The sequence below is a fragment of the Podarcis vaucheri genome (assembly GCF_965113315.1).
Source record: "Podarcis vaucheri genome assembly, chromosome: 6".
Classification (NCBI taxonomy): Eukaryota; Metazoa; Chordata; class Lepidosauria; order Squamata; family Lacertidae; genus Podarcis; species Podarcis vaucheri.
Genome location: NC_138764.1, coordinates 106,228,686 through 106,254,480, shown reverse-complemented (window position 1 = coordinate 106,254,480; position 25,795 = coordinate 106,228,686). Strand labels below are relative to the sequence as shown.

Below are 25,795 nucleotides of genomic sequence, written 5' to 3'. Positions count from 1 at the left end.
GTTAGGTTATCCCCCAGGGATTCTTTAGCTGTGATTGCTAGATATCCCTTGGGGCTCTTTCCAACTCTACAATTCTATGAGGCTTCGAGTTGGTGACCCTAAACATTGATGGGAATTCGCCGCAGGATCGGCCAGCTTTGTGTCCAAAAAAAGGATGGAACTTGGTTCTAATGCCTCAAAAGCTCATTTTGGCCAATTATCCAAAGCCATTGGGCCGATGTGCTGGGATGGATTTCATGAAGCACCTGCTGACCATTTTAAACGGCATTTTACCAGGGGTGGTTAAAACATCTGACATAGTTGCCATAGAGTACTCAGATCAAGACGGTCACTCGGTACGGTCGCGTTTCTAGATCATAACCTGTTAAATTTTATTTTCAGAGCAAGAAATCTATTCAAAAGCAAAAGGATACAGCTACTAAGATTTTTTTTTCTATGAGGTTTTGCACTCTGGTGTTGTTTCTTCACCTTCCTGGAGTGTGGCACCATGCACGTCCAATGGCTCTCTTGGCAGGAGAAGCAGCTCAGGTGTACAGGTGTGTGAATCTGCAGCAACACAGCCTGCTCCTTCTTCCAGCAGGGGTGGGGCTGGCTCCAGCTGCTGTGCCTCTCTTTCCTCCTCCCCTCCCATCTTTCCGATGGGAGGTATAAAATAAACAGACGCTGGAGCCGGCCAAAGTGCCATGGAGATGATGATGAAGAAGACCCAGTGCACCTTCCTCCTCGTGGGTCTCTTAGCCTTCTGGGCCAGGGTGCCACCTGCCTCAGCTCAGGGAGGTGAGTGGACATGGAGCAAAACCTTGAAGCTGTGCTTGAAAACTAGGTGTGATGTTGCCCTGGCAAGGACCTTTGCGCTTAATCTACAGGGTTCCAAAATGCAAATAGCAGTTGTTGTTGTTGCTGCTGCTGCTGCTGCTGCTATTCTTGGGAAGGTGGGAGTGGGGAGCTGATCATGAACAGGCGTGTAGGAAGGGGTGTTAACCATCCCTGCCACCTGTAATCCAGCTGAAATCCCTCCTGTTAAGTTTGTCTCTCCACTAAGACCCCTAGATTCTTTTCACAGGTACTACTGTTGCCTGAAGAACTTGGTATGGGCTGCTGTTGCTTTAACTGTGTTGAGGTCAAATCCTTGGAAATCTCTCCTTTCTCCACAGATTCAGTGTCATCGTCATCTGAGGAACACCTAGCACCTCCTGGTGTGCCTCTGCCAAAAACCCCTGGTATGTCCACCACTTCCCCTTCCGGGTCTGTGGGCAGGCTCCTTCGCTGCCGGTCAGTTGTCCTTCCCCCCATCCCTGACTCCCATGCAGCACCAGATGTCCTGCTCCCCCTCCCTGTAGTGCTGCTTTTGCATTGGAAACTAAAACTCCCAAGGGTGCCACTATTGGGGCCTCTTTGCAAGATGGTACCTGGTGTGCCAATAGTACATGTGAGAAGGATCTAGGGGTCTCAGTAGATTAAGGGATGCCATAGTACCCTCTATTCTGCCCTGGCCAGACCACACCTGGAGGAATCCTGTGTCCCTGGCAGATGGCCATCCAACCTCTGCTTGAAAAATCTCCAAGGAAGGACAGGCCACTACCTTCCAAGGCTGTCTGCTCCACCGGGAACAAACAAGCTTGCTCCACCTGCCATGTGACAGCCCTCGATATATTTGACGGTGGCCCTCATATCTCCTCTCAGGGCTTATGCACACACACACACACACACACACACCGCTCTTTCCAGACACCTGTCTACTTTTTAAAGCTCTGTGTCTGAGCATTTGGGGTTTTTAAAGCCGACTTATGGTGCTGGAGAAGACTCTTGAGAGTCCCATGGACTGCAAGAAGATCAAACCTCTCCATTCTGAATGAAATCAGCCCTGAGTGCTCACTGGAAGGACAGATCCTGAAGCTGAGGCTCCAATACTTTGGCCACCTCAGGAGAAGAGGAGACTCCCTGGAAAAGACCCTGATGTTGGGAAAGATGGAGGGCACAAGGAGAAGGGGACGACAGAGGATGAGATGGCTGGACAGTGTTCTCGAAGCTACAAACATGAGTCTGACCAAACTGCGGGAGGCAGTGGAAGACAGGAGGGCCTGGCGTGCTCTGGTCCAGGGGGTCACAAAGAGGCAGACACGACTAAATGACTAAACAACAGCAACAACACCCTAGAACTTTCTGCCCCCAAACCTGTTCTTTAGTGCTCAATGGGAGCAAACATCATTTTCCTGCAGATTGCAGTTTGCTAAAACAGAGCTTTAAAAAGTGGGTTTTCGAGGGGAAAGCTGCTGAGCGAAAGAAAAAAGGGTGCTCAGACATGCAGCTTTAAATCACAAACTGCCTGGAAGGAGTAGAGAGAGGGTTAGGCTCTTGTGCTGTTGGTCAGTTGCCCTCCACCCATCCCTGCCTCTGACGGTTTTCCTTTCTCTCCCAGCCATGAGATGCCCCACCAACTTGAAGGACCAAGAGCTGGAGTGTGGCGCTCAGTGCACATCACACAGCAACTGCCCAGGAGAGCAGATGTGTTGCAGGTATGGCCGCCTGCGGAGGTGCATGTTGCCCGTCAACGGTGAGTCCTCTCCCCTTGTCCCTTCTCAGCTTGTAAATTGCTTCAGTATTTACATTTATGGAGAACTCATCAGGTGGAAAGTTTCCCTATGTTTCAGAGTTTTTGTCTGTGCACATAGAATCATAGAATCATAGAGTTGGAAGAGACCACAAGGGCCATTGAGTCCAACCCCCTGCCAAGCAGGAAACACCATCAGAGCACTCCTGACATATGGTTGTCAAGCCTCTGCTTAAAGACCTCCAAAGTAGGAGACTCCACCACACTCCTTGGCTGCAAATTCCACTGTCGAACAGCTCGTACTGTCAGGAAGTTCTTCCTCATGTTTAGGTGGAATCTTCTTTCTTGTAGTTTGGATCCATTGCTCCGTGTCCGCTTCTCTGGAGCAGTACAAAACAACCTTTCTCCCTCCTCTATGTGACATCCTTTTATATATTTGAACATGGCTATCATATCACCCCTTAACCTCCTCTTCTCCAGGCTAAACATGCCCAGCTCCCTTAGCCGTTCCTCATAAGGCATCGTTTCCAGGCCTTTGACCATTTTGGTTGCCCTCCTCTGGACACGTTCCAGTTTGTCAGTGTCCTTCTTGAATTGTGGTGCCCAGAACTGGACACAGTACTCCAGGTGAGGTCTGACCAGAGCAGAATACAGTGGCACTATTACTTCCCTTGATCTAGATGCTGTACTCCTATTGCTGCAGCCCAGAATTGCATTGGCTTTTTTAGCTGCCGCGTCACACAGTTGGCTCATGTCAAGTTTGTGGTCAACCAAGACTCCTAGATCCTTTTCACTTGGGAATTCCAGTATTCAGGGGGAGCGCTCCCACCATCTTATATTGTTACGAGCAACCCAGTGAGACTCCAGGCACTTACACAGGTTCTGTTTCCTTGGAACAAAGGTCAGCAAAGACTGTGGTGCCTTGAGGATATATGCTTTAATTTGCACCAGGGGTGCCATCTTGGCCCCGCAACCATGGGTCCCTGGGGCCCTGTGCATGGCCCTGGCGCCGAAATTTGTGTTGGGATGTGTCCAAGGAAACGGGGGCAATTGGCAGGCCCCCAGCTGACTTCAGCCCACCGGCGGCAGCCGGGCGAACTCCGGTCCATGGAACAGCATCAAACTGCGACTCAGAGCTTCAGAAGCCTTTCAGAAGCTGATCACACAAGCCAGCAGAGATAACAAACTCTTCGCAACGGAAGGGCGGACAGAGACATATGTAAAACATACTTACATGCAGTTTATTCAGCATACATCAGGACAAAGGGAAAACATGTCTTCTCCCTTTCATGTCCAAGCAAGACAGAATAAGCAAAAGCTCTACACAAACAGAAGTTCCCAGCAAGCTGTGCTGGAGTGTAAACATGCATGTGATACACAACAATCATGCCTCTTCCTTTTAAGATGGAACGGAATATTCTAACAATTTGTGGGTGCCCAACCTCTTCATGGGGAACTGTGTGGGTGCTCAGGCACCCAGGGCCCCAGGGAGTCGGCACCTATGATTTGCACAGGTATGCAACCTGAGGGTGGAGGAGTCACAGCATGAACACACTTCCAGGAGATCTTCCTTCGTCACATCTTTGGATCCAGCACAGAGCAATCAGCTCTCTCTGTCTCCAGATTCCAGGAACGGGGGGGAGGGCCACATTCCCTTCTGGGCAGCCTTCCAGGGGCCACATGCCAGGGGTGGGTGGGGCCAGAGGCAAAGGTGAGCTGTGTATGCAATATTTACCTTTTGAACAGTTCCCTTTTCTACATACCCTTGCAGGGACGTTGTCAGAGGTCAAGGGTGGATGCCTGTCCTGCCACAAAATGATGTATATGAAGCAGGTGCAGGGAAGGGTTTCCTGGAGAGGGTCCAAAGGGCCAAATAGAGAGGTCTGGAGGGCCACATTCCTGATGGCGACTGTGCTATTTGCTCCTTCTTTTCCACTTCTCATTTGAAAACAGTCCTCTGTAGGCGGCAGCAGATGGTGGGAAGAAAAATAGGGACTGCTGCATTTCTTCAGAAAGAGGACAGACTGCTATTGTTATTGTTATTGTTGGAATTAGAATTGGAATTTATATACTGCCCTATACCCAGAGGTCTCAGGGCGGTTCACAGAACTAAAGGCCACTGAATGAGAAGATATTTGGTTCCTTGCCTTAGCTTTATTATTTGTCATGAAAATATACATCAAAGCGGTTTACATCAATATAAAGCCATACAGTGAAATCCATGAAAAATTAAAAACAGTCCTCAGTCCTCATTGTGGAAGGATGTATCCCTGACCTTGCAGGGCAGCAGCTGAAGAAGGAGCAAAAAAGGTTTTCTTGTGTGTGTTTCTTTGTGGCTGATTAGCTGCTCTCCCTGTGCAAAGGTCAGAGGGGGCAGGGTTTCTACTGAGACAAGTGATTAGCTGTGGGAGGAGCTTATCAGAGCTTGCAGGGCAGCGGCGCGCGCCTAGTGGTGCGCGCAGTTTGATCCATCTTTTAGATTTAGGGGAGCTAGTCTCAAACGTTTGTTGGGGGAGACCTAGGTTTTTTTGTGGGGGAAGTTATTTGTCCTGTCTTCAAGCTTTTTATGATGGAGGACCTCTGTAGCCACCCCCAACGACACGTTCTCAAGATGGAGGGGGAGGGAACAGCTGCAGTCGCCTGCGATTCCTGCGCAATGTTTGCCATCTTGCCAAAGGTTGCAGGCAGCTTTACCTGCAGCAATTGCATGTTGATTGCCCTCTTAAAAGACAAAGTCCAGCAACTGGAGGAAAGTGTAGCTACGCTCCAAAGAATTAGAGAGCTGGAGCTCTTCTTGGAAGCAACAGAGCACACCGTCCCCACCAAGGAGGAGACAGGGGACTCCCCTGAGAAGGAGGCTAGTTCACCAACACAGGAGCCAGATATATGGAGAAACGTGACTCAAAGAAGTAGGAGGCCCAGGGTTCGCTCTGATTGTTTAGAAATACACAATTGCTTTGAGGTCCTCTCCCCTAGCATGGAAGACGAAGAGCAGACTCCATTTGAGGATCTCTCCCTCATTACAGTCGATCAGGTATATGAAGACGAGCAGCAAAGTCAGTCCTCAGGGAATGTGCAGGTGACCTTGGAACGGACAGCTCACGGAAGAACCCCGACCAAACCTAAGAGGAGGCGTGAAGTGGTGATAGGGGATTCCCTACTGAGGGGAACAGAAGCAGTGATCTGTGGGCCTGACAAGATGTCTTGGGAAGTGTGCTGTCTCCCTGGGGCTAAGATCCAAGATGTAACTGAACGACTGCAAGGAATCATAAAACCCACTGACAAATACCCCTTCCTCTTGGTTCATATGGGAACCAATGACACTGCAAGCAATAGCCTCCAGAAGATCAAAAGAGACTACGAGGCTCTCGGCAGGAAATTGAAGCAATTAAATGCACAAATTGTCATCTCATCTGTCCTCCCAGTTGAACAACGTGGCCCAGGGAGAGAGGGAAAAATAGTGGAAGTGAACAGCTGGCTTCACAAATGGTGTAAACAGGAACGGTTTGGATTCTTAGATCACGGACTGCAGTTTCTTGAAGATGGACTTCTGGCAAGTGATGGGCTGCACCTCACAACGGTTGGGAGGAATGTTTTTGCCAAAAATCTCAGAAACCTCATCAGGAGGGCTTTAAACTGACTAATGTGGGGGAGGGAGATAGTGCTCCTGAAGGTAGGAGTCTATCAATTGATGAAGATGATCATCCAAATGTCATAGACCAAATGGAGCAAACAGCACGCAGACCTAGTGGTGGGAGGAAAAAATCCTTAAATAAGAGACACGGGGGAATGATTAATGGACTTCAATGTCTGTACACTAATGTGCAAAGCATGGGAAATAAACAAGATGAGCTTGAGCTCTTGGTACAGCAAACTAAATATGACATAATAGGCATCACTGAAACCTGGTGGGATAAGTCCCACAATTGGAATGTAATAATGGGGGGATACAATCTATTTCAGAGAAACAGACCAGACAAGAAAGGAGGAGGAGTGGCGTTATATGTCAGGGATGTGTAAACCTGTGAAGAGATCCAAGATTTAGAACCTCAAAGCCAAAGTGAGAGCATTTGGGTCAAAATCAAGGGAGAGAAGAATAACAGTGACCTCATTGTGGGAGTTTACTATAGATCCCCAAGCCAAACGGAGGACATAGATGATGCCTTCCTGGAACAGATGGCCAAGCATGCAAAAGGAAGGGAGATAGTAGTAATGGGGGACTTCAATTACCCGGATATTTGTTGGATGTCAAACTCAGCCAAGAGCATAAGGTCAAACAGATTCCTCACTGGCCTTGCAGACAACTTCATTGTCCAGAAAGTGGGAGAAGCAACAAGAGGAACAGCCATTTTAGATCTGGTGCTAACCAATGTTGATGACCTGGTTAGTGGGGTAGAAATGGAAGGATCATTAGGCGCGAGTGATCATGCTCTTCTATACAGTTTACTATACAGCGGAAAGGAGCAGCCAAGCATACTAGGACTCAATTTCTTGACTTTAAGAAAGCCGACTTCATAAAACTTAGGGAAGTGCTGGGTGAGATCCCATGGACAGCAATACTAAAAGGAAAGGGAGTTCATGATGGCTGGGAGTTTGTTAAGAGGGAGATAGTAAAAGCACAACGTCAGGCAATACCAATGAGACGGAAACATGGAAGGTGCCTAAAGAAGCCAGGGTGGCTATCTAAAGAACTTTTAACTGAGTTAAGATTAAAAAAGGATGTGTACAAAAAATGGAAAAGGGGGGAAACCACCAAAGAGGAATTCAAACAAATAGCCAGCACGTGTAGACACAAAGTCAGAAAAGCTAAAGCACAGAATGAACTCAGGCTTGCTAGAGAGGTTAAAAGCAACAAAAAAGGCTTTTATGGGTATGTTCGTAGCAAAAGGAAGAACAAAGAAACAGTGGGGTCACTCAGAGGAGAAGATGGTGAAATGTATCTGAAGAAGTGTGCATGCACACGAAAGCTCATACCAAGAACTAACTTAGTTGGTCTTTAAGGTGCTACTGGAAGGAATTTTTTTTATTTTGATAATTAAAGAAGGAGGAAAATGGAAATTAAAACCATATGAACAAGTTAAAGAATACGTTTATGATTGGTTGCATTATCTTCAGGTTAATGAAATGTTTAAAAAAGACATCAAAGAAAGTGGCTATGTAGAAAAAGATTCTAAGTTTCAAATGGATATTATAAACAATGATTGTAAAAATCTGTCAAAAATGTATAAGATATTGTTGGAATGGCATACGAAAGACGAAGAAGGGAAATCGGTAATGATACAATGGGCCAGGGATTTTGGTTATAATATACAATTTGATGATTGGAAAAAATTATGGAAAGAAAATTTAAAATTTTCTGCATGCATGGCGTTAAAGGAAAATGTGATGAAAATGTTTTATAGATGGTATATAACACCAGTAAAACTAGCAAAAATGTTTAAGACGTGTAACAAGTGTTGGAAATGTAAAGAAAAGGAAGGAACGTTTTATCATATGTGGTGGGACTGTAAGAAAGTGAAAAGTTTCTGGGAGATGAAATATAATGAGCTGAAAAAGATGCTAAAATACACATTTGTAAAGAAACCAGAGGCTTTTCTTTTAGGGATTTTTCGTGGCAGCAGCAGCTACATTTTGCACTCCCAGCCTGTTGGTCTCAGGCAAGTGCCCTCGCCGTACCTTTTCCGGCACCTGCTAAAAATGTTTCTTTGACAAATCTGCCCAGACGTTTAGAAAGTTGGTGCAAGTTTTAATCTGTTGTTAGCCTATTGCTCTTTAACTTTTTGAATGTTTCAAGTAGTTGTTGTTGATTTTTCAATAGTTATATCGTTTTCTCTTTTTTTGTAAACCACACTGAGCTGTGTTTGTTCTTACAATCAAGCAGTGTATAATTTTTAAGGAATAAGTAAATCAATAAAAGGGGCCCAATCCAAGCCCCTCCGAGGACTGTTTCGGAGCACATTTTAAGGCACCTTTACCTGCCCTACACCTGGCATCACCTACCTGTGGGGCAGGTGGGCTTGGCTTGCTGGGGGAAGGGAACAGCCTCATGAACCAAATTAGGATCCCTGCCAGTTCTGATGAAGCCACAGGGCTGCTTGGTTCATTCCTCTCTGAGGTCAAGATGGTGGTCTCCCATCATTTCAACTTGCCCTGCTTCCTCTCTTCTGTTTTCCGGCAGATCTCTGCAACCTCCCCAGGGATCCTGGCTCCTGCAATTTGTCCTTGAACTACTTCTACTACCACGCCCCCACCAAGAGGTGCAGGAGGTTCAAGTACAGCGGCTGCAAAGGGAACGCCAATCGCTTCTACACCAGGAAGCATTGCATGGACGTCTGTGGGGAAGTTGGTAGGTGAGATGTCGAGCTCTGTTGGAAGCTTGGTTTGCAGATCAGGAACAGATGGATGGGTGAATTGTTAAGTATAATTGTTTAATTGTACACTGAAATGGAAAATGACTCTGTAATGTGTCTGTATGTATACTGTGTAGCACGGCATGGAAATTTCCACTGATGCTAAGTAGAGAGCCTAACGGCTAATGATTAAGTGAGACTGGTATTTAACTTAAATCAGATGAAAACGATGCAATCGCCAGCCTATGCATATGTTAATCTGTAGGTCTCAGTTTGGGGTGTGCTAGTTTTTGTTCTGAAGCCACTGAAGAGAAAGAACTCTCACTCTAGGAAAACAGCCTCAGGCTAATGACGGAGGTTGTTTGCAAGAGAGGCAGAGCTTTGATTTCAGCTCTGGATGGGAGATATTCATAATCTAAGATCATAGAAATCATAGAATCATAGAGTTGGAAGAGACCACAAGGGCCATCGAGTCCAACCCCCTGCCAAGCAGGAAACACCATCAGAGCACTCCTGACATATGGTTGTCAAGCCTCTGCTTAAAGACCTCCAAAGTAGGAGACTCCACCACACTCCTTGGCAGCAAATTCCACTGTCGAACAGCTCTTACTGTCAGGAAGTTCTTCCTAATATCTAGGCAGTGGTGTAGAGTGGGTTGTCAGCACCCGGGGCAAGGCAAGTAATTTGCGCCCCCTAACCCATGGATTTGCGCCCCCTAACCCACGGATTTGCACCCCCTAACCCTAACCCCCAGATGTTGCGCCCGGTGTGGCCACCCCCCCCTGCACCCCCCACGCTACGCTAATGTGTCTAGGTGGAATCCTCCTTCTTGTAGTGTTGGGATCAGCATAAGATATCATGCATCTATCTGAGTGTAACTTTATTGTTCTAAGTTTGTTTTGGAGTTAAGTTCTGAAGTAAAGCTTTTGAACCATATTTTTGGACTGGAGTATTTTTTATTTCAAGAACAGTTTGCTTGTATTCATCCCATTTGCTTCCATATGCACAATATTAGCAGCCTCAGGATGAATCAGTAATGAATGAATTATTTGGCAATGAATGAATCAGGAGAAGCGAATGATCTATCTGCACAAAATTCCCACAGAGGTCATGCAACGGTCTGGTTTACTGAGCATTCATTCTGATTGGAAAGAATCAGACCCACTGGCTGGTGACAACCATCACCTGGTTGCAAATTTTATGGAAAGAGGGTTGCAGGGAGAGCAAGAATTGCAAGTACTCTTAGATGAAACTGGTCATCTTGGCTCATCTCTGTCTGGGTTCAGGCCTGGTTATGGGGCTGAACTGGCCCTGTCAGCCTTCTTGAGAGAAGGATGGGGGAAGGAAGGGGGTGGCTATCTAGGGGTTCCTTCATCTCTCAGCAGCTTTTAATTCCATTGACCGTGGCATCTTTTTTTTTAAAATAATATTTATTGCTTTTAAACCTTACAAAAAGAAAAAAAGAAAAAAGAAAAGAAGAAAAGAAAAAGAAAAAGAAAAAACAATACAATACAATACAATATATAAACAATACAAAACGCAACATTAAGATTAACACATTAAACAAAACAAAAGCAAAAACAATTCAAAAAAACACACATCATACCATCTCAATATCCTCTCTTTCATTCCCTTGTTTCATCGACATCCTCTCACCTCCCTTTTTGTATTCCATTTCTATTAATTGTTTCAGCAAATCCTTTCCACCTTTCTCTATTTCTGTCATGTAATTATCTTAACATATTTTAACCTTATTTTCCATTAATACTATAATACTTATTTATACTTAATTCCTTAAAATATTTCTACTAAAGCCGTATAATTCCCTTCCAACATTTTTCTAACACTCATTAATTTTACATTATTTCCATATATAGATTTTACACTTTTTCCAATATTCTTCCACCGTCTCTTCTCCCTGGTCTCGGGTTCTGCCAGTCATTTCCGTCAATTCCAAATAGCCCATCAACCTGGTGATCTTCTGTTCGAGGCTCTTAACTCTTTTCCAGGTCCCTTCTGCAAATCTTCTTCATGTTTATACATGCACTTTACTTTGTCTTCTCCTGATCTTGTTCTTATTTTCCTTCCTTTGATGCTGAAAAGTAGATCTCCGGGAAATTCCCATCTAGCAATGTTTTTATTCCTTCTCGACAAGTCAGCCAAATCTCCATAGTTAGAACTGAAATTCAAAAGATATTTCCAGTTGTGTTTCAAAGTTCCTCCAAGTCTGGCAGTCCCCACAACTCCAGTCTCCTCCTGACCCAAGTCCAGGTCCCAAAGGTCAATAAACCCCTGCATGAGAGGATCTGTCCAACTTTCTTTCTCCAGTCTAAGCGGGGCTCCAATCCTAAAAGTCTGACTTTCTCTAAATTCAGTCTTGAAAGGCATCAACTTATAATCATCGAGTTGCAACTGTACGGCTGGGGCACTCTTCCTCTCCACTTGTGCCACTTTAGGTTCCACTGCAAAAACTTTCTCCCCCGCCTTCTCCTCGATTTGCCATGTCAAAATAGATCCCTGTATCGATTCCTGAATAGTTTCTGTATTAATATTGACTTTTTGTGCCAAATTAGTCACTTTTTGTTCCAAGTTATCAATTTTTATAGTCCTCGCATCTGTCTTCTTGTAAAGCTGTTCCAGTAAATCATTAATCTTACAAAATGCAACCACTAAGGCTTCTTCTGTCGACATTCTTAACGGTTCAAGGTCAATTCCAGATTCTCACAGTTTTATCTTGCAGGTGGAGATGGAAATTCTCCCAGCTCAGCTCTTGTAACAATTTCAAAGGCTTCCTCTAGGGGGAAACAATTTCTATTTGTATCAATCCTTTTAAGCACAGTTCAAACAATAAAGTTAGTTTCAATTTTCAGTTACTTTTACTCCTTTTTAAACGCAGAAGGAAACAATGGAAACAATGTATTTCTCTTCTTTAACTTACTGTCAGCAAACGATCTATTCACAGTCAATGAGCATATCCAAAACTTCAATGCTTACTAGCAGCCCATTTCCAGGTTCTGAGAGGTGGTAATTTGACTTTCTTCACTCTCTCCTGCAGGCTTACACAATCTTAAATTTCCCCCCTCTTCTCCTGCTTCCAAGGGGGGTTTGATGATTTAACCGATGGAAGTTTAATCCTTTATGAAAGGCTTTCCAAGGCTTTAGCTTGCAGCCTCTTTGCTTCAATCTATTTACAAAAGGGGGAGGCGGACTTCCTGTTTGAAACCTCCCCGTTCAGTGCCAAATTAAGACGTTTAAAAATCCAATTTTCCATTCTACTCATGGGTAGTTGTTTTAAAATCAAATTGTCCACAGGAAAAAGTCAGCGCTCTCTGGCAACAGCAATGCGGCTTCACTCCGTGAAAGAAGCAGTCGATTCAAAGCACCGCGCCACTCACCCCACGTCGCTCCGGATCCCCGAAACCGGGTTTCCCCACGAGTTGGGGAGGCGCAAAAGGTGCCAGCCGAATCCCACGTCCACAAGCTTCTCCCACCTGTGGTTTTTAGTGGGTCTCCGCCTTCGCCGTGGTGGCCAGACCCTGATTTCCACGGAGCGGATTCCTCCCGATCAGAGGAATTCCCCCATTGCCTGAGGCACTAACCCGGAAGTCCGACCGTGGCATCTTTCTGAGCCGAATTAATGGGGTGGATATTGGAGGTCCTGGTTTACACTGGTTGCAATCCTATATCCAGAGTGAGTTTCGGAGAGTACCTGGGTTTCCAAGTCCACAAGGCCACATCACTTTGCTGCTTGCACAAAGGGAAGGCGGGTTGGCGCCTTGCACTGAGGGATGTCAGAGATTTCCCATGAAATTGAAACAAAATAAAAAATAACCAGTTTCCTCCTTAGTCCTGCATTATGGAGAGGTGATATGAAAAGCCATCTTCACATACCTGGAAGATGGAGCAAGCTTGTTTTCTGCTGCTCCAGATTAGAGGACCTGAACCAGCAGTGGAGCAAGCCAATCGGGCGCCTGGGGCAGCGTGCATGACCTCTGTGCAGGTCAGCCAGGACAGGATACTCTGCAGGGCCTCCAAGGAGTCGGCCTGCCTCCTCCCACTCAGCTTATTAATTTTATATATTGGCCTTCATCATAAGGTCTCAGGGCAGTTCACTTCAGAGCACAGTGGAGAAAGCAAGGGGAATAAGTATAGCAGTTCCTAAGCCATCCTAAATGCATATTAGGCCAATCAAAATTCAACATATGTAATTGTTTGCAAGCTTTCAGGATCTCCAGAACTCTTTGTCAGTGCTAGAGGCCAAGCAGAGAAGGGGTTTTCGAAGCTATTTTTAAATTAATTGTGATGAGAATGGGGCATCCTTGGGTGGGAGAGATCTGGACCCCTTATTAGCAACCTTCAAATAGCCAAAAGAACTGTAGATGCTGGACTTCAGAAAACCACTCTCCAGCCAGTGATTTTAATTGAGATTCTTGCATCTCAGGGGGTTGGGCTAGATGACCCACAAGGTTCCCTTCCAGCTCTATGATTCTATGATCTCAGGAGCCACCTGCCCCACTTTCTCCCCTCCTGGATCTCACAAGGCCTCTTCTCACAAGCTGATACTCTTACGCTCGCTGAAATTCCGGGTGGTGACATTGCCGTTCTGTCATGAAGTCTCCTTCCCAGACCCCCACCCACCCACAGTTTCCCCACCCCACCCCATTCTCTTATACTGCCCTCCTCTGATGCCTCTTTGATTTCTGGTGGCAGATATCTGTAGCCTCCCCATGGACCCAGGTCGGTGCAAAAGCTACCAGCCCATGTTCTACTACTCACCAAGCAACAGGACTTGTCAGGTGTTCATTTATGGTGGCTGCGAAGGAAATGGCAACCGGTTCTCCACTCAGGAGCAGTGTCTTCGGACCTGCAGAAACCCAGGTGAGAGGCAGATGCAGGCAGATGGAAACGAGAGGGAGATGCAGGTACCGCTTCCTGTGGGAGGGAGCTAAACTGTAGAACTATGCACTGGGTGAAGAAGGACTTTCATTTATCTGCCCTGACTCTTCCAACATCTGGCTTCATTGCATGTCCATAAGTCCATATGAAGTGTGCTGCAAGTGTACTTGGACATGGAAACCACAGGCTGCACACTCCCTTGTCGCACAGGTTGAGGGCGAGGAAAGCCAAAAATTAATGCCCCCCTCCAGCCTTCCTAGGGTGCTGGACTTTGGGAGGGAGACACAGGCTCTGGCAGAGTCCTAGAGCCCTCCCTCTTCCTTTCCAAAGCTGCCTAAGTGCTAACTAGGCTTTGGGAAGAAGGAGGTGCGATGCCTGTACCCTGCCAGAGCCTCCTGCCTCCTTCCCAAAGCCCAGCACCTCACTTATCTGGCTTTGGGACGATGGTGCAAAGGCTGGAGGGCTGTCAAATGTTGCCAAAGGTCTCGAGCCACACATTGGACCTTGTTCTATCACGTCTCTTCTTTTCTCTAAACTGAAAAGTCCCAAATGCTGCAACTTTAAAAAAACAACAACATTTTTATTAACAATTTCAACATAACAAATTATCAAAACATATATTCATTATTTCCCCCCCTTTCCCTCCTTCAAACCCTCCCCCCGAGACTTCCATCAGCTCCTCTCTGATTTCTCAGCACGTATTATTCTCTGCATGTTATGAAATTATACATATCCTTACATTATCTACAGGTATCTCCCCTGCTATCAACCAATACATTAGTGTATGTGTATTCAAAACCTGCCAAGGAGTCCATTTTGTTGTCTTTTTAGATAATTTGTAAAAAGCTCCCATTCTTCCTTAAAGTCACAGTTGTCCTTGTCCCGCAGTCTGTAGGTCAATTTCACCAGCTCTGCATAACTCATCAGTTTTTCTTGCCACTGTTCTTTCGTTGGGATTTCCTCGTTCTTCCACCCTTGTGCTATCAAGACTCTTGCCGCTGTTGTAGCATACCAAATGCTGCAACTTTTCTTCCTAGAGGAGTTGCTACATCCCCTTGTCATTTTTATCGCCTGAATCACCACAACTTGAATAATATTCCATGGCTTTCTATGGCTCCATCAAGTGCCAGTTTTAGGAAACGCCTGGGTCTCTGTGTCAACAGAACCCTAGAGGGGTACCCGGCTTGCGGTCAGAACTGTAAGCTTTGTAACATTTCGGCTGGAGATGGTGGGGATAAAACCCGGGATCCTCAGTACGGTCCCTCCTACCTCCTCCCCTCTTCTCTCCTGTTCCCCAGATATCTGCAAGCTCCCAGAGGACAGCGGCAGCGGCAATAGCCACAAGCTCAGCTACTACTACAACTACGCCAACAAAACCTGCGAGCGCTTCACCTACCACGGCTGCAATGGCAACGAGAACCGGTTCCGGACACTGGAGCAATGCCGGAACACCTGCCTGTACCCTGGTGAGACCCCGAGGGAGAAGCAGCCACCGGCAAGGCTTGGCTGTCGAAGGGGAGCCTTGCTGCCATGGAGTTAAGGAGAGGGACTCATCAAACTGTAGAGCGGGGAGGGACTCCCAGGCGATCTGAAGGACTGTCTCCTTGCCATGCGAGCCTGCCCAACCTCTCAGATCTTCAGGGGAGATCATTCTCAGCACCCTCACAGGCATAATTGGTGGGGATATGGGAGAGGGCCTTCTCCGTTGTGTTTTCTCCCAGGCTTTTGGGAAATGATTGTCTTTAAGGAAAGGGTTTGTGGGATGTGAATCACAAGAGCAGTCAAGTACAACATACCTAGAGTGAACATGTTTACACATGGGAAGGAATGTTTGTCCGGCCAGAAGCGACGCCTGGCCGGGCACGGGCAGCCTCCGCACCCCGCCGCCGCCGCCATCCCCTCGGCCCAGCCACAGGCGGCGGCTGCTTCTGCCGAGTGGGAGGGAGGAGAGCTCCGAGGGGCCTCGCCGCGCCCTGCGCTCCCCAAAACCTTCCGAGAGGAAGCCGGCGGGCGGGCGAGGGTCTCCCAGCAGAAGGGGGCACTGCTGGCTCCGGCTCTCAGTGCAAGTCTCAGCCGCGGGGGGGGGGAGGGCGGAGCTGGAAGCCCCCGGACCGGCTGGGAGGAGGAGAGGCGCTTGCCAAGCCCAGATCTGGAGCTCCACCTACAGCCCAAGGAGAGGAGGGGGCGGGGAGGCGCCCGAGGGGAGGGGGCTTCGGCTGCCTCGGCCCGCGGGGGCTCCGCAAATAATAAATTTAATAAATTCCTGCTGAGCCTTTGGGGGGGGGTCCTTGGCTCCTTCGCTCGCCCCCAGCCCCAGTGGCGTAGCATGGGGGGTGCAGGGGGCGGGCGCAACATCTGGGGGGCGCTCGCACTCAAGTGCTAAAATGGATTAGGGGGCGCAAATTACTTGCCTTGCCCCGGCTGCTGACAACCTACGCTACGCCACTGCTGTCTTCTTATGAGATAGTTTCCAGGTATATGTTACTTTTCTAAGCTAAGTCTGTGTGCTGGTCCCGGGGGGAGGTTACCGTGGGGCAAGGTCCAGGACCTGAGTCGAAAGTCGGCAGACAGTCCTCCACGGGCGAAGCGGGGTCCACAGCGAGGAGCCGGGCAAGGACAGGAACTCTGGGGGAACAGGAATGGGTGCTGGCCAAAACAGCTCTTCAACGACGTTGCTCCCGCAACCTGGGACTGGGCTGACTGGCCTTTATCTTCTCTGAGGCCAGGGGAGGTCCCGGCCCCCAGGAGACCCACCTCTCCTGGCCTTAAGGCGAGCACTCCTCCTGGGAGAAACCAGTTCCCTCCACCTCTCTGCCCTGAGCCTCTGCAGCTCAGGAGAGGCTGGAGGGTTACTGGACCCAGGGGGAGACTCACCTTCCCCTGACAGGGCTGGGAGAAGCGCACCTGCAGGCAATGGGTCCTCAATCACCTCCGGAGCCAGAGTGGATTCACCTGGTGCCTGCTCCTGAGGATCTGGCACAGGTGCAGGCGCCTCAGAATCAAGGCCCTGCCCCAGTTCAGCCGGCCCTGGAGGCGGGGACTCCTGGGCAGGCTGGGATTCCTCCGGTTCAGCCTCTGAATCGGATTCCCAGGCCATCACAGTCTGCCTTCTGGGATCCGATTGTGAACAGAATGTGAGTAAACTCTTTTTATACTTTTATAGAAGACTGTGTCATATCTTGGAATAAGGGGAAAATATCAGAACAGTTATTACAGAGGCTTTAGTGAGCCTGACAAACGCATCCACTGCAAGTTTAAAAAGGGGAATGTTATTCTGCTAAATTGTGGAACTTCTTAACATAAGTTGGAAAGGGTATAATCAAACAATATATCCTCTCCTGCATCCCTGAGCATTCCCACAGGGCTGGTGCTGTGATGTTTTTATTGCAATTATTTGCATGTTTTAATAGATCATGGCTAGATAATTCTAATTCGTGTTGATTTGCTTTTTAATTATTCCCGTCTATGTTTTTAGCCATTTCTATTTCATCTGTAGGCTGCCTTGAGTCCCCATCTGGGGGAAGGTGGGATACAAATAAATATAGTAATGGTGATGATCCTAGAATTAAATCATAGAATTGGCATTAGGGATCCCAAGGGTGATCTAGTAGCCCAATTGAGGAATTAATGCTAAAGGATCAGTGACAGATCCTGCCCCCCAAAACCTCTGCTGAAAGACCTCCAATGAACCATTGGGTCCTTTCCAACTCTATAATTCTATGGTGCAATTCTAGGGGGAGACCATGCAAGAAACTTGCAAATTCCTGTTGATCCATTCACCATTGACTAGACCCAACGCGGGTGGTGCTGTGGGTTAAACCACAGAGCCTCTTGGCTTGCCGATCAGAAGGTTGGTGGTTCAAATCCCTGCGATGGGGTGAGCTCCCGTTGCTCAGTTCCTGCTCCTGCCAGCCTAGCAGTTTGAAAGCACGTCAAAGTGCAAGTAGATAAATAGGTACCGCTCCAGCGGGAAGGTAAACGGCGTTTCCGTGCGCTGCTCTGGTTTGCCAGAAGTGGCTTAGTCCTGCTGGCCACATGACCCAGAAGCTGTACGCCGGCTCCCTCGGCCAGGAAAGCGAGATGAGCGCCACAACCCCAGAGTTGTCCGTGACTGGACCTAATGGTCAGGGGTCCCTTTACCTTTATGTTTAGACCCAACTGGGGCAGCTTTTTTAAGAGAGGTGGGCATGATACTCTTTCACAGTTCCCACGGTGCCCTTGTCCTGATGAGTCTTTGTTTCTTCTGTGGCGGCAGAGATCTGCAAGCTCCCGGCAGACCCCGGTCCCTGTGATGCCTACGTCCCCATGTTCTACTATAACCACCGCAACCAGTCCTGCCTTCCCTTTGTTTACGGAGGCTGCGGGGGAAACCTCAACAGGTTTGAGACTCTGGAGGGATGCAAACAGCAGTGCCGGAACCCGGGTAAGGCAGGACTCCTGCCAATGCAGCTGTCATCCTCATTGTACAGTGGTGCCCCGCAAGACGAATGCCTCGCAAGACGGAAAACTTGCTAGACGAAAGAATTTTCCGTTTTGGAGGTGCTTCGCAAAACGAATCTCCTATGGGCTTGCTTCGCAAGACGACAATGTCTTGCGAGTTCCTGCTGATTTTTTTTTTCCTCCCCCCCCCCTTTTTCTAAGCCGCTAAGCCACTTATCAGCTGATCCGATCAGCAGATAAGCCGCTAAAAGCCTCTAAAAGCCTCTAATAGCGCTAATCCGCTAATCCTTCAATGGGCTTGCTTCGCAAGACGAAAAAAACCACTAGACGAAGAGAATCACATAACGGATTCTTTTCGTCTTGCGAGGCACCACTGTACAGTGGATGCTCAGGTTGCGAACATGATCTGTGTGGGAAGCACGTTTGCAACCCACAGCGTTCACAACCCGCAATGCCGCATCTGCGCACGCACGGGTTGTGATTCGGCGCTTCTGCACATGTGCAAAGTGCAATTTAGTGCTTCTGCTCATGCGCAAGCGCCGAAACCCAGAAATAACCCATTCTGGTTCTTCCGGGTTCGGCGCGGTGTGCAACACGAAATCACACAACCGGAAGCGTCTGTAACCCGAGGTATGACTGTACTTGCCAAAGAAAAAGTGCTCAACAATGTGGAAGACAAGGCCTTTAAAATGTGGGGGGGAAAGGGGGGGAGGCACACCATATTAAAACAAACAAATCAGGAGGTGACAGCTATTGACGGGCGCTAGACATGACGGCTCTGCTCTGCCTCCATGGTTAGAGGAACCCAGTTCCAGGAAACCCCAGGAGGGAAGAGAGTCGCTCTTGGGCTCGAATCCTGCTTGTTGGTTTCCCATAATGGGCAACTGGCTGGCCACTGGGAGAACAGGAGGCTGGATGAGATGGGCTATTGGCCTTACCCAGGAGGCTTTTCTTACATTCTTGGTATTCATTAAGCACAACAATGCGTACAATCAGCAGCACTGTAATATCACCAGAGTAGCCTGTTCGATTAAACTCCAAATGTCTCCTTCTTCAAGCAGTGCACAGTTAAACGGTGGAACTCCCTGCCACAGGAGGCATATCATTCACTTTGCCTTGATCATCTTGGGGGGTGGACAGTGTAGGTTAGAATGGCAAGGTGAGATAGATAATCTACTACGGTCAAAGACTCACATAACATAACACAATAAAAACAGCATTCATAAAGATAAAATATACAATCAGAGCAGATTGCAGCAATAGCTCATGAGTTAAAATTGAGATAGTCATACACCCCTACAACTGAGATTTGGGCTACCATAAAAATTGACCCTGAGGCACCCCAAAGGGCGACTTCAGCAGTTCCCTAGCAAGCCATTTTATACCAGAGGATGATCTGTGCCTACAAATCTGGGCGCAGAATCTGGCTGCCAGCCAGGTCGTCTTGTGATCTTTGCCTAAGAGGAGAGAATTAAGTTTAGACTTGTCTGAAAGATCCGAGAGCCTCTTAAGCAAAGGATCCCACAGGAGGCAGTGATGGCCACCAACATAGGTGGCGTTAAAAGAGGATGGGACAAATTTGTGGAAGAGGAGAGAGCTATGGATGGATATTAGCCACAATGGCTCTGTTCTGCCCTCCACAGTCGGAGGCAGCGGTGCTTCAGGGTGCTGGCCTAGATGGGCCCCCATTGGCCTGATCCAGCAGACTGTTGCATTCTGAAGCCAAAGGAAAGGACTGGACCCTGATAAAACAAAACACGAGGCTTGGCCGGCAAGACTCTGGGAGGAAGTGTGTATCGCCACTCCCTCGTCCAGGCCGCTTTATTAACAAAAGAACCCTTTACACAGTGTTCCTAAGAACCAATCAGATTTCCTCTGAGCATTTCAAAAACCCCGCGTTGGGACAAAGTTAAAACTACAAAGAGCTAATCTGAGCATGCATACATTCTGGGGTAAATAAAACAGGACTAAAGGAGGAATGCATTCAGCAACCCCGGAGGTCATAAACAAGCCGTAAACATGAGGGGAAGGATGGCAAGGAAAGATAGGGATCTTTATCACCTCCTATGTGAAACTCTATTTCTTGGCCCTAAGACTAACAAAACCAAAGAAAGGTACATCAAAGCTATCTACTCTCTTTATGGCCCAGGATGCAACTGGTGAAGCAACCGGTCTGTGTTATAGAATGTTTATACGTGCCTGTCAGGTAGAGAAAATGGGCAGTAGAGAAAATGGGCAGAGATGCAGAGGCTTGTGGGATCTGATCAGAAATTATTGTCAATGACTCAAGCCCAGTCAAGCAATGCTTTCATCGCGGACACAATGGCTTGCTCCATGTTTTCATAATTCCTCATAGCAATCCCATGTGACCACCACAGCAGGCTCACATTATGTTCTTATGAAGGGAAGGTGGGGACTGCTGACTCCTCCTCTCGGCTCTCTGCTGGCAGATATCTGCGTGCTGCCCCGGGATTCGGGTCCGTGTCTCGATTACTCCCGCATGTACCACTACTCCCCGTCGAAGGAGACCTGCTTGCCCTTTCCCTACGGAGGCTGCCAGGGCAACGCCAACCGGTTTGCTACCATGGAGGAATGCCTGGACACCTGCGGGAGCAAAGGTGAGCAGACTTGGGGGTCGTTTCCCTACCTTCTAGCCCCATACCTTCTTATGGAGCAACTTCTGTCTTACTGGGTTGATTTTTACTGGTGCAACACTGTTCACTTTTAAATGAGCAATATGTCTAAGACCATAAAACTCCTATCACATTATGAATGCTCAAAATAAACAGATGTCACAGTGGTGCAAATACTTACCAGTGCTTTAGGGTCTTTCTTGGCTTAATACATTACTAATTGCATTCACACCCTTCCCTTGAAGAAAAAGGAACTCAAGTTTCTCCCCCTTCCTCATTCAATCCCCACAACAACCCTCTGGGGCAGGGCAGGCTGAGAGGCAGTGAGTGGCCCAAGGTCACCCAGTGAATGAATGAATTTTATTATTACGGTCACAGACCAGTTCCAGGTCACTTACAATATCAGGAAAATCATAAAACACAACAGGGATACATTGAATTGAGTTGAGTACAACAGAGACAATTCAGATGTAGCGGCAATTAAGATATACTGAATTTTTTGCTCTATAAGACTCACTTTCTCCCTCCTAAAGGGGAAATGTGTGTACATCTTATGGAGTGAATGCAGACCGTGCAGCTATCCCAGAAGCCAGAACAGTGAGAGGGATCACTGCTTTCACTGCACAGCGATCTCTCTTGCTGTTCTGGCTTCTGAGATTCAGAATATTTTTTTCTTGTTTTCCTCCTCCAAAAACTAGGTGCGTCTTGTGGTCTGGAGCGTCTTATAGAGCAAAAAATATGGTGTGTGTGTGTGTATAATAAATCTTGATCACTAAAATATAACCAAAAATTATCATTTAAAACCTTAATCATTTTGGTAGTACAGCTTGTTCCCTACGTTTTATGGCAGTCACACAGAATTTGGCAGCCCTGAGCGTAATCTCCAGATCCTTGTCCTCTACCAGGAGTTTTAGACATTGAAGTTCAGACCACATTTGGAGATTTTTGTTTAACAGTGAGCTTCATGGCTGAGTGGGGATTTGAGCGCTGGTGTCTCCCAGGTCCTAGTCTAACCACTTTAACCACTGTGCCACACTGTCTCTCTCTAGCTTTAAATACTCCCTGTTGTTTGGTGGTTCCTTTAACTTCATTGGGGGCAACCGAAAAGCCCCCCTCTTTCCAAGTGGTATAGAAATGCCAGCTTGCCAAATTTGTTGAGTCAGTGGGGGGCCAGAGATTCTGGCTCCAGAGTGCGCCACACATCCCAGGCACACTCACTTCTGCAATGCGCAGGATTGGGCTTTTGGCACCAGTTCATTTCCGTGGGGATGTCTGAGAGTCCCTCTGTTTTGTCCCCCCTCTATGTTCTGCACCCACAGATATCTGCAAGCTCCCTGTGGATTCTGGCCCCTGCTTGGCCCTCTTCCCCAAATTCTATTACAACCCACAAAACAAGACTTGCGAGATGTTTCATTATGGAGGCTGCGGAGGGAACGAGAACCAGTTTGAGACCCAGGCGGAATGCATTTGGAGATGCCGCAACCCAGGTCAGAACAAGGAAGGGGAGCAGAGGAGATGGGTGGGGTATTAATAATAATAATAATAATAATAATAATAATAATAATAATGACAAAGGGGGGAGCATTGTGCAGAGGACAGGTAGTCATCGGTCAGGGCCTCTTTAGCTGTGACTCCTGCATTGCAAAGGGGGTTGGACTAGATGACCCTCGGAGGTCCCTTACAACTCTACAGCTCTGAGATCCTATGATCCTATGACATTTGCTGGTGATACAAGCTGCACCAATGCACAGCCAACCTCCTGGGGCAGCCCTGGAAATCTGCAGTCCTTGCCCAGAATCCGCACCTGTAGCACCCTGCTTGTGGTTAACGCTTAGCTGGAATGAAATATTCAACGCAGCAATAGAGAATTTAAAATAATAATTTATTTGTCAGACAAATAAATGAGAGGCACAGTGGTATATGGTTACCAAGCTCTGGCCTGGCCTCCTGCCATTATGGCCAGCACTTATATTCCCTTAATCCAGCCCCCTTTGCTCCTCCTTTGGCTGCCTCTGTCCAATCAGCCTGGTTGGATTTCCTATTGGCTGATTGCTATAACCAATCCTAAAAGATACACCCATATCCTCCTGTCCTTATATGGAACACAAAGAGCTATATATTGTTACATCTATAAATGACAAATAAGTAGTAATATATCTTACATGTGTCTCAACAAGGAATCTTAATTACCAGCTCACCTCTTGCCCTCCTTGCCCTATTGCCTTCTAAAACAAATGGTTAATCTTAAATTTTTATCTTAAACATATGTCAAGGATCTTGAGTTTCACATCAACATTGAAAGATCTCCTTCATTTGAAGGTTTCTAAACAAATGCCTGACAGCTAATATATCAGGACTGCTTGGATGGCGTCTCTTGTCTGGCAGGGGGGCTAGACTGGTGGCTGACTTAATTTCAGGATAAATACAACTCTTACAACTATATGAAATAAGAATCTAGCATTTCTAAATCCTTTGCATAATTACATCTATGCCAATACACTTAATACACAACACAGGTAGCCTCTTAAAAGGAATAAGGCCTTTGTAAAGTAGAAAAGGGAACTCAGTAAAAAAAGCAGTTTCAAAAGAAGCCTCTTCAGTTTACACTCCCCCCCTTCTCCAGCCAGTTGCTTTTCCCATTAGCTCTTCCCAACATTTATTGCCCTCTAACTTTCTCAGTTTAAGAAAGAAACAGCTTTAAAAAAAGACTTCCCAAAAATGCTCTCTTTCTGCCAGCTAGATGCTTCTCCATTTGGTCTTTAACCTTAGAAAGAAGATCTGGCTCACTTTACTGGGAGGCACATTGGTATTATTTTACTATTTACTCATTCCTAATTATGTTCATCTCTGCCTTTTTTATCTTCTGTAACATGTAGGGTCAGTGTCCTCGTTCTCAGCCTGTAATTTCAGCTTTTACGACTTTGAGAATTGTTTTCTGCTATAAATCAAAGGGGCCCCTTTGTCTAGGAGGAAAACACTGTCAAGGTTCTCTAAGCAGCTGGTCTTGTGCCTGGCATGAAACTTTTGAAAATCTTTAAGCTCTCTCTTTAATATACAAGTCCTGATCAAACATTAATAAAATGCAGGCTTATGCCTGATGCCTCATACCCACTTAGCATTTCACAAAAGGAAATATTTTGGTTTCCTACTTTAAATGCGCTCGGGGCAGACCACCTTATCATTGCCGCTATTATTCCTGCTTTTGTTGCTTTTACTTTAATTTCTTAAGTCCTTCTCATTATAAGGTCTCAGGTCTGGGTTACAGCAAGAGCAGATAACAGTACTAAAATCTGTTAAAATGATTTAAAAACAGAAGAATAGAGTGGGGCTGGTGGTGGCACCACTGTGAGCGTGAGCATCCCAGGAACATGAGAAGAGGCCTTCTGGATCAGGCCATGATTTGGCCCAATCCTGTTTTAAAGCCAGCCAAGTTGGTGGCCATCACTACCCCCCCCCATAGAAGCATATTTTATATAAACTAAACCACTCAGTATTCCATTATTAAATCCATCGAAACTTATTTACGCTGCTGAATTTATCTTCAGGCTGACCACGTTTTCAAATAAACACAATATTGCTCCACATACTCAATAAACATTTTCCAGTCTTCTTTAAAAATGTGTTCTTCTTTTTCTCTTATTCTATATGTTAGGTCCGCTAGCTGGGCATATTTCAAGTGTTTCAGTTACATTCTTCTTTAGTCAGGTAAAGGTAAAGGGACCCCTGACCATTAGGTCCAGTCGTGGCCGACTCTGGGGTTGCAGCGTACAGCTTCCGGGTCATGTGGCCAGCAGGACTAAGCCGCTTCTGGCAAACCAGAGCAGCCCACGGAAACGCAGTTTACCTTCCCGCCAGAGTGGTACCTATTTATCTACTTGCACTTTGATGTGCTTTCGAACTGCTAAGTTGGCAGGAGCAGGGACCGAGCAACGGGAGCTCACCCTGTGGCAGGGATTCAAACCGCCGACCTTCTGATCAGCAAGCCCTAGGCTCTGTGGTTTAGACCACAGCAATACTGGCATCCTTTCTTTAGTCGGGACTTTGCTCAATTTCCATTTGGGGGCTGACAAAATGCGGGCCATACTAAGGGCATACATAAATAACCTTTTCTGACACCTGGGAATTTCAGTCTGAATTATCCCCAACCAAAAGGACTCTGGTTTTTTTGGAAAAGTACTTTTAAACATTTTTTTTCAGTTCATTATGAATTATTTCCCAGTACTCTTGCCCAAGCAACTTCAACCCTCCTGCCTGACCCTCTCACATCCTTCCAGATATCTGTAAGCTGCCTAAGGAGACAGGCCCCTGCAAAGCAGCCATGCCCCGGTACTATTACAACCCCGCCACTAAAACCTGCGAAGTGTTCATTTACGGAGGCTGTGCGGGCAACGAGAACCGGTTTGAATCTCTCTCGGAATGTGAGCACGCCTGCAAGAAGCCGGGTAATGATAATGAATTTATTATTTACCTGCCACCCATCCGAGAGGTAGGCAGAAGAGTCTCTTGGCCTAAGCTTCTTGTCGTGGGTTCATTGCATGGCAAGTCCCCCCCCCCCAAGGAAATAAAGACACATGACACAATTATTATGATTAATGGGCTAAATAAGGCCACAACATTATTGGTTACAGGTGATGAGCGGTATTCGTTTAGACATTGGTCCTAACCGACCAGTGGCGTAGCGTGGGGGGTACAGGGGGGGCCGGCCGCACTGGGCGCAACATCTGGGGGTTAGGGTTAGGGGGCACAAATCCACGGGCTAGGGGGCGCAAATTACTTGCCTTGCCCCGGGTGCTGACAACCCACGCTACGCCACTGTAACCGACTATTTCTGACTTCAGCCCGTCCTCTAGAAGTCCAGGAAGGGTTAACCACTGGGAGGGGGAGTCCTGCTGATGCACATCAACTAGGAGCTCCCCCGGGGTCAC

General features: G+C 47.1%; 1 protein-coding gene across 1 annotated transcript in view; it reads left to right on the top strand.

The window, feature by feature from the left end:
- Positions 1–683: 683 nt before the first annotated feature.
- Positions 684–25,795, top strand: part of LOC309534733 (papilin-like) — a gene marked incomplete at its 5' end in the record, with an annotated part of 40,636 nt that continues 15,524 nt past the window's right edge. The window contains 10 exons of the mRNA XM_082227037.1: positions 684–777; positions 1,155–1,220; positions 2,420–2,554; positions 8,730–8,897; positions 13,612–13,779; positions 15,096–15,263; positions 18,053–18,220; positions 20,688–20,855; positions 22,190–22,357; positions 25,145–25,312. Coding sequence (XP_082083163.1) covers positions 684–777; positions 1,155–1,220; positions 2,420–2,554; positions 8,730–8,897; positions 13,612–13,779; positions 15,096–15,263; positions 18,053–18,220; positions 20,688–20,855; positions 22,190–22,357; positions 25,145–25,312 — 1,471 coding nt within the window. The remainder of the gene's footprint in view (positions 778–1,154; positions 1,221–2,419; positions 2,555–8,729; positions 8,898–13,611; positions 13,780–15,095; positions 15,264–18,052; positions 18,221–20,687; positions 20,856–22,189; positions 22,358–25,144; positions 25,313–25,795) is intronic.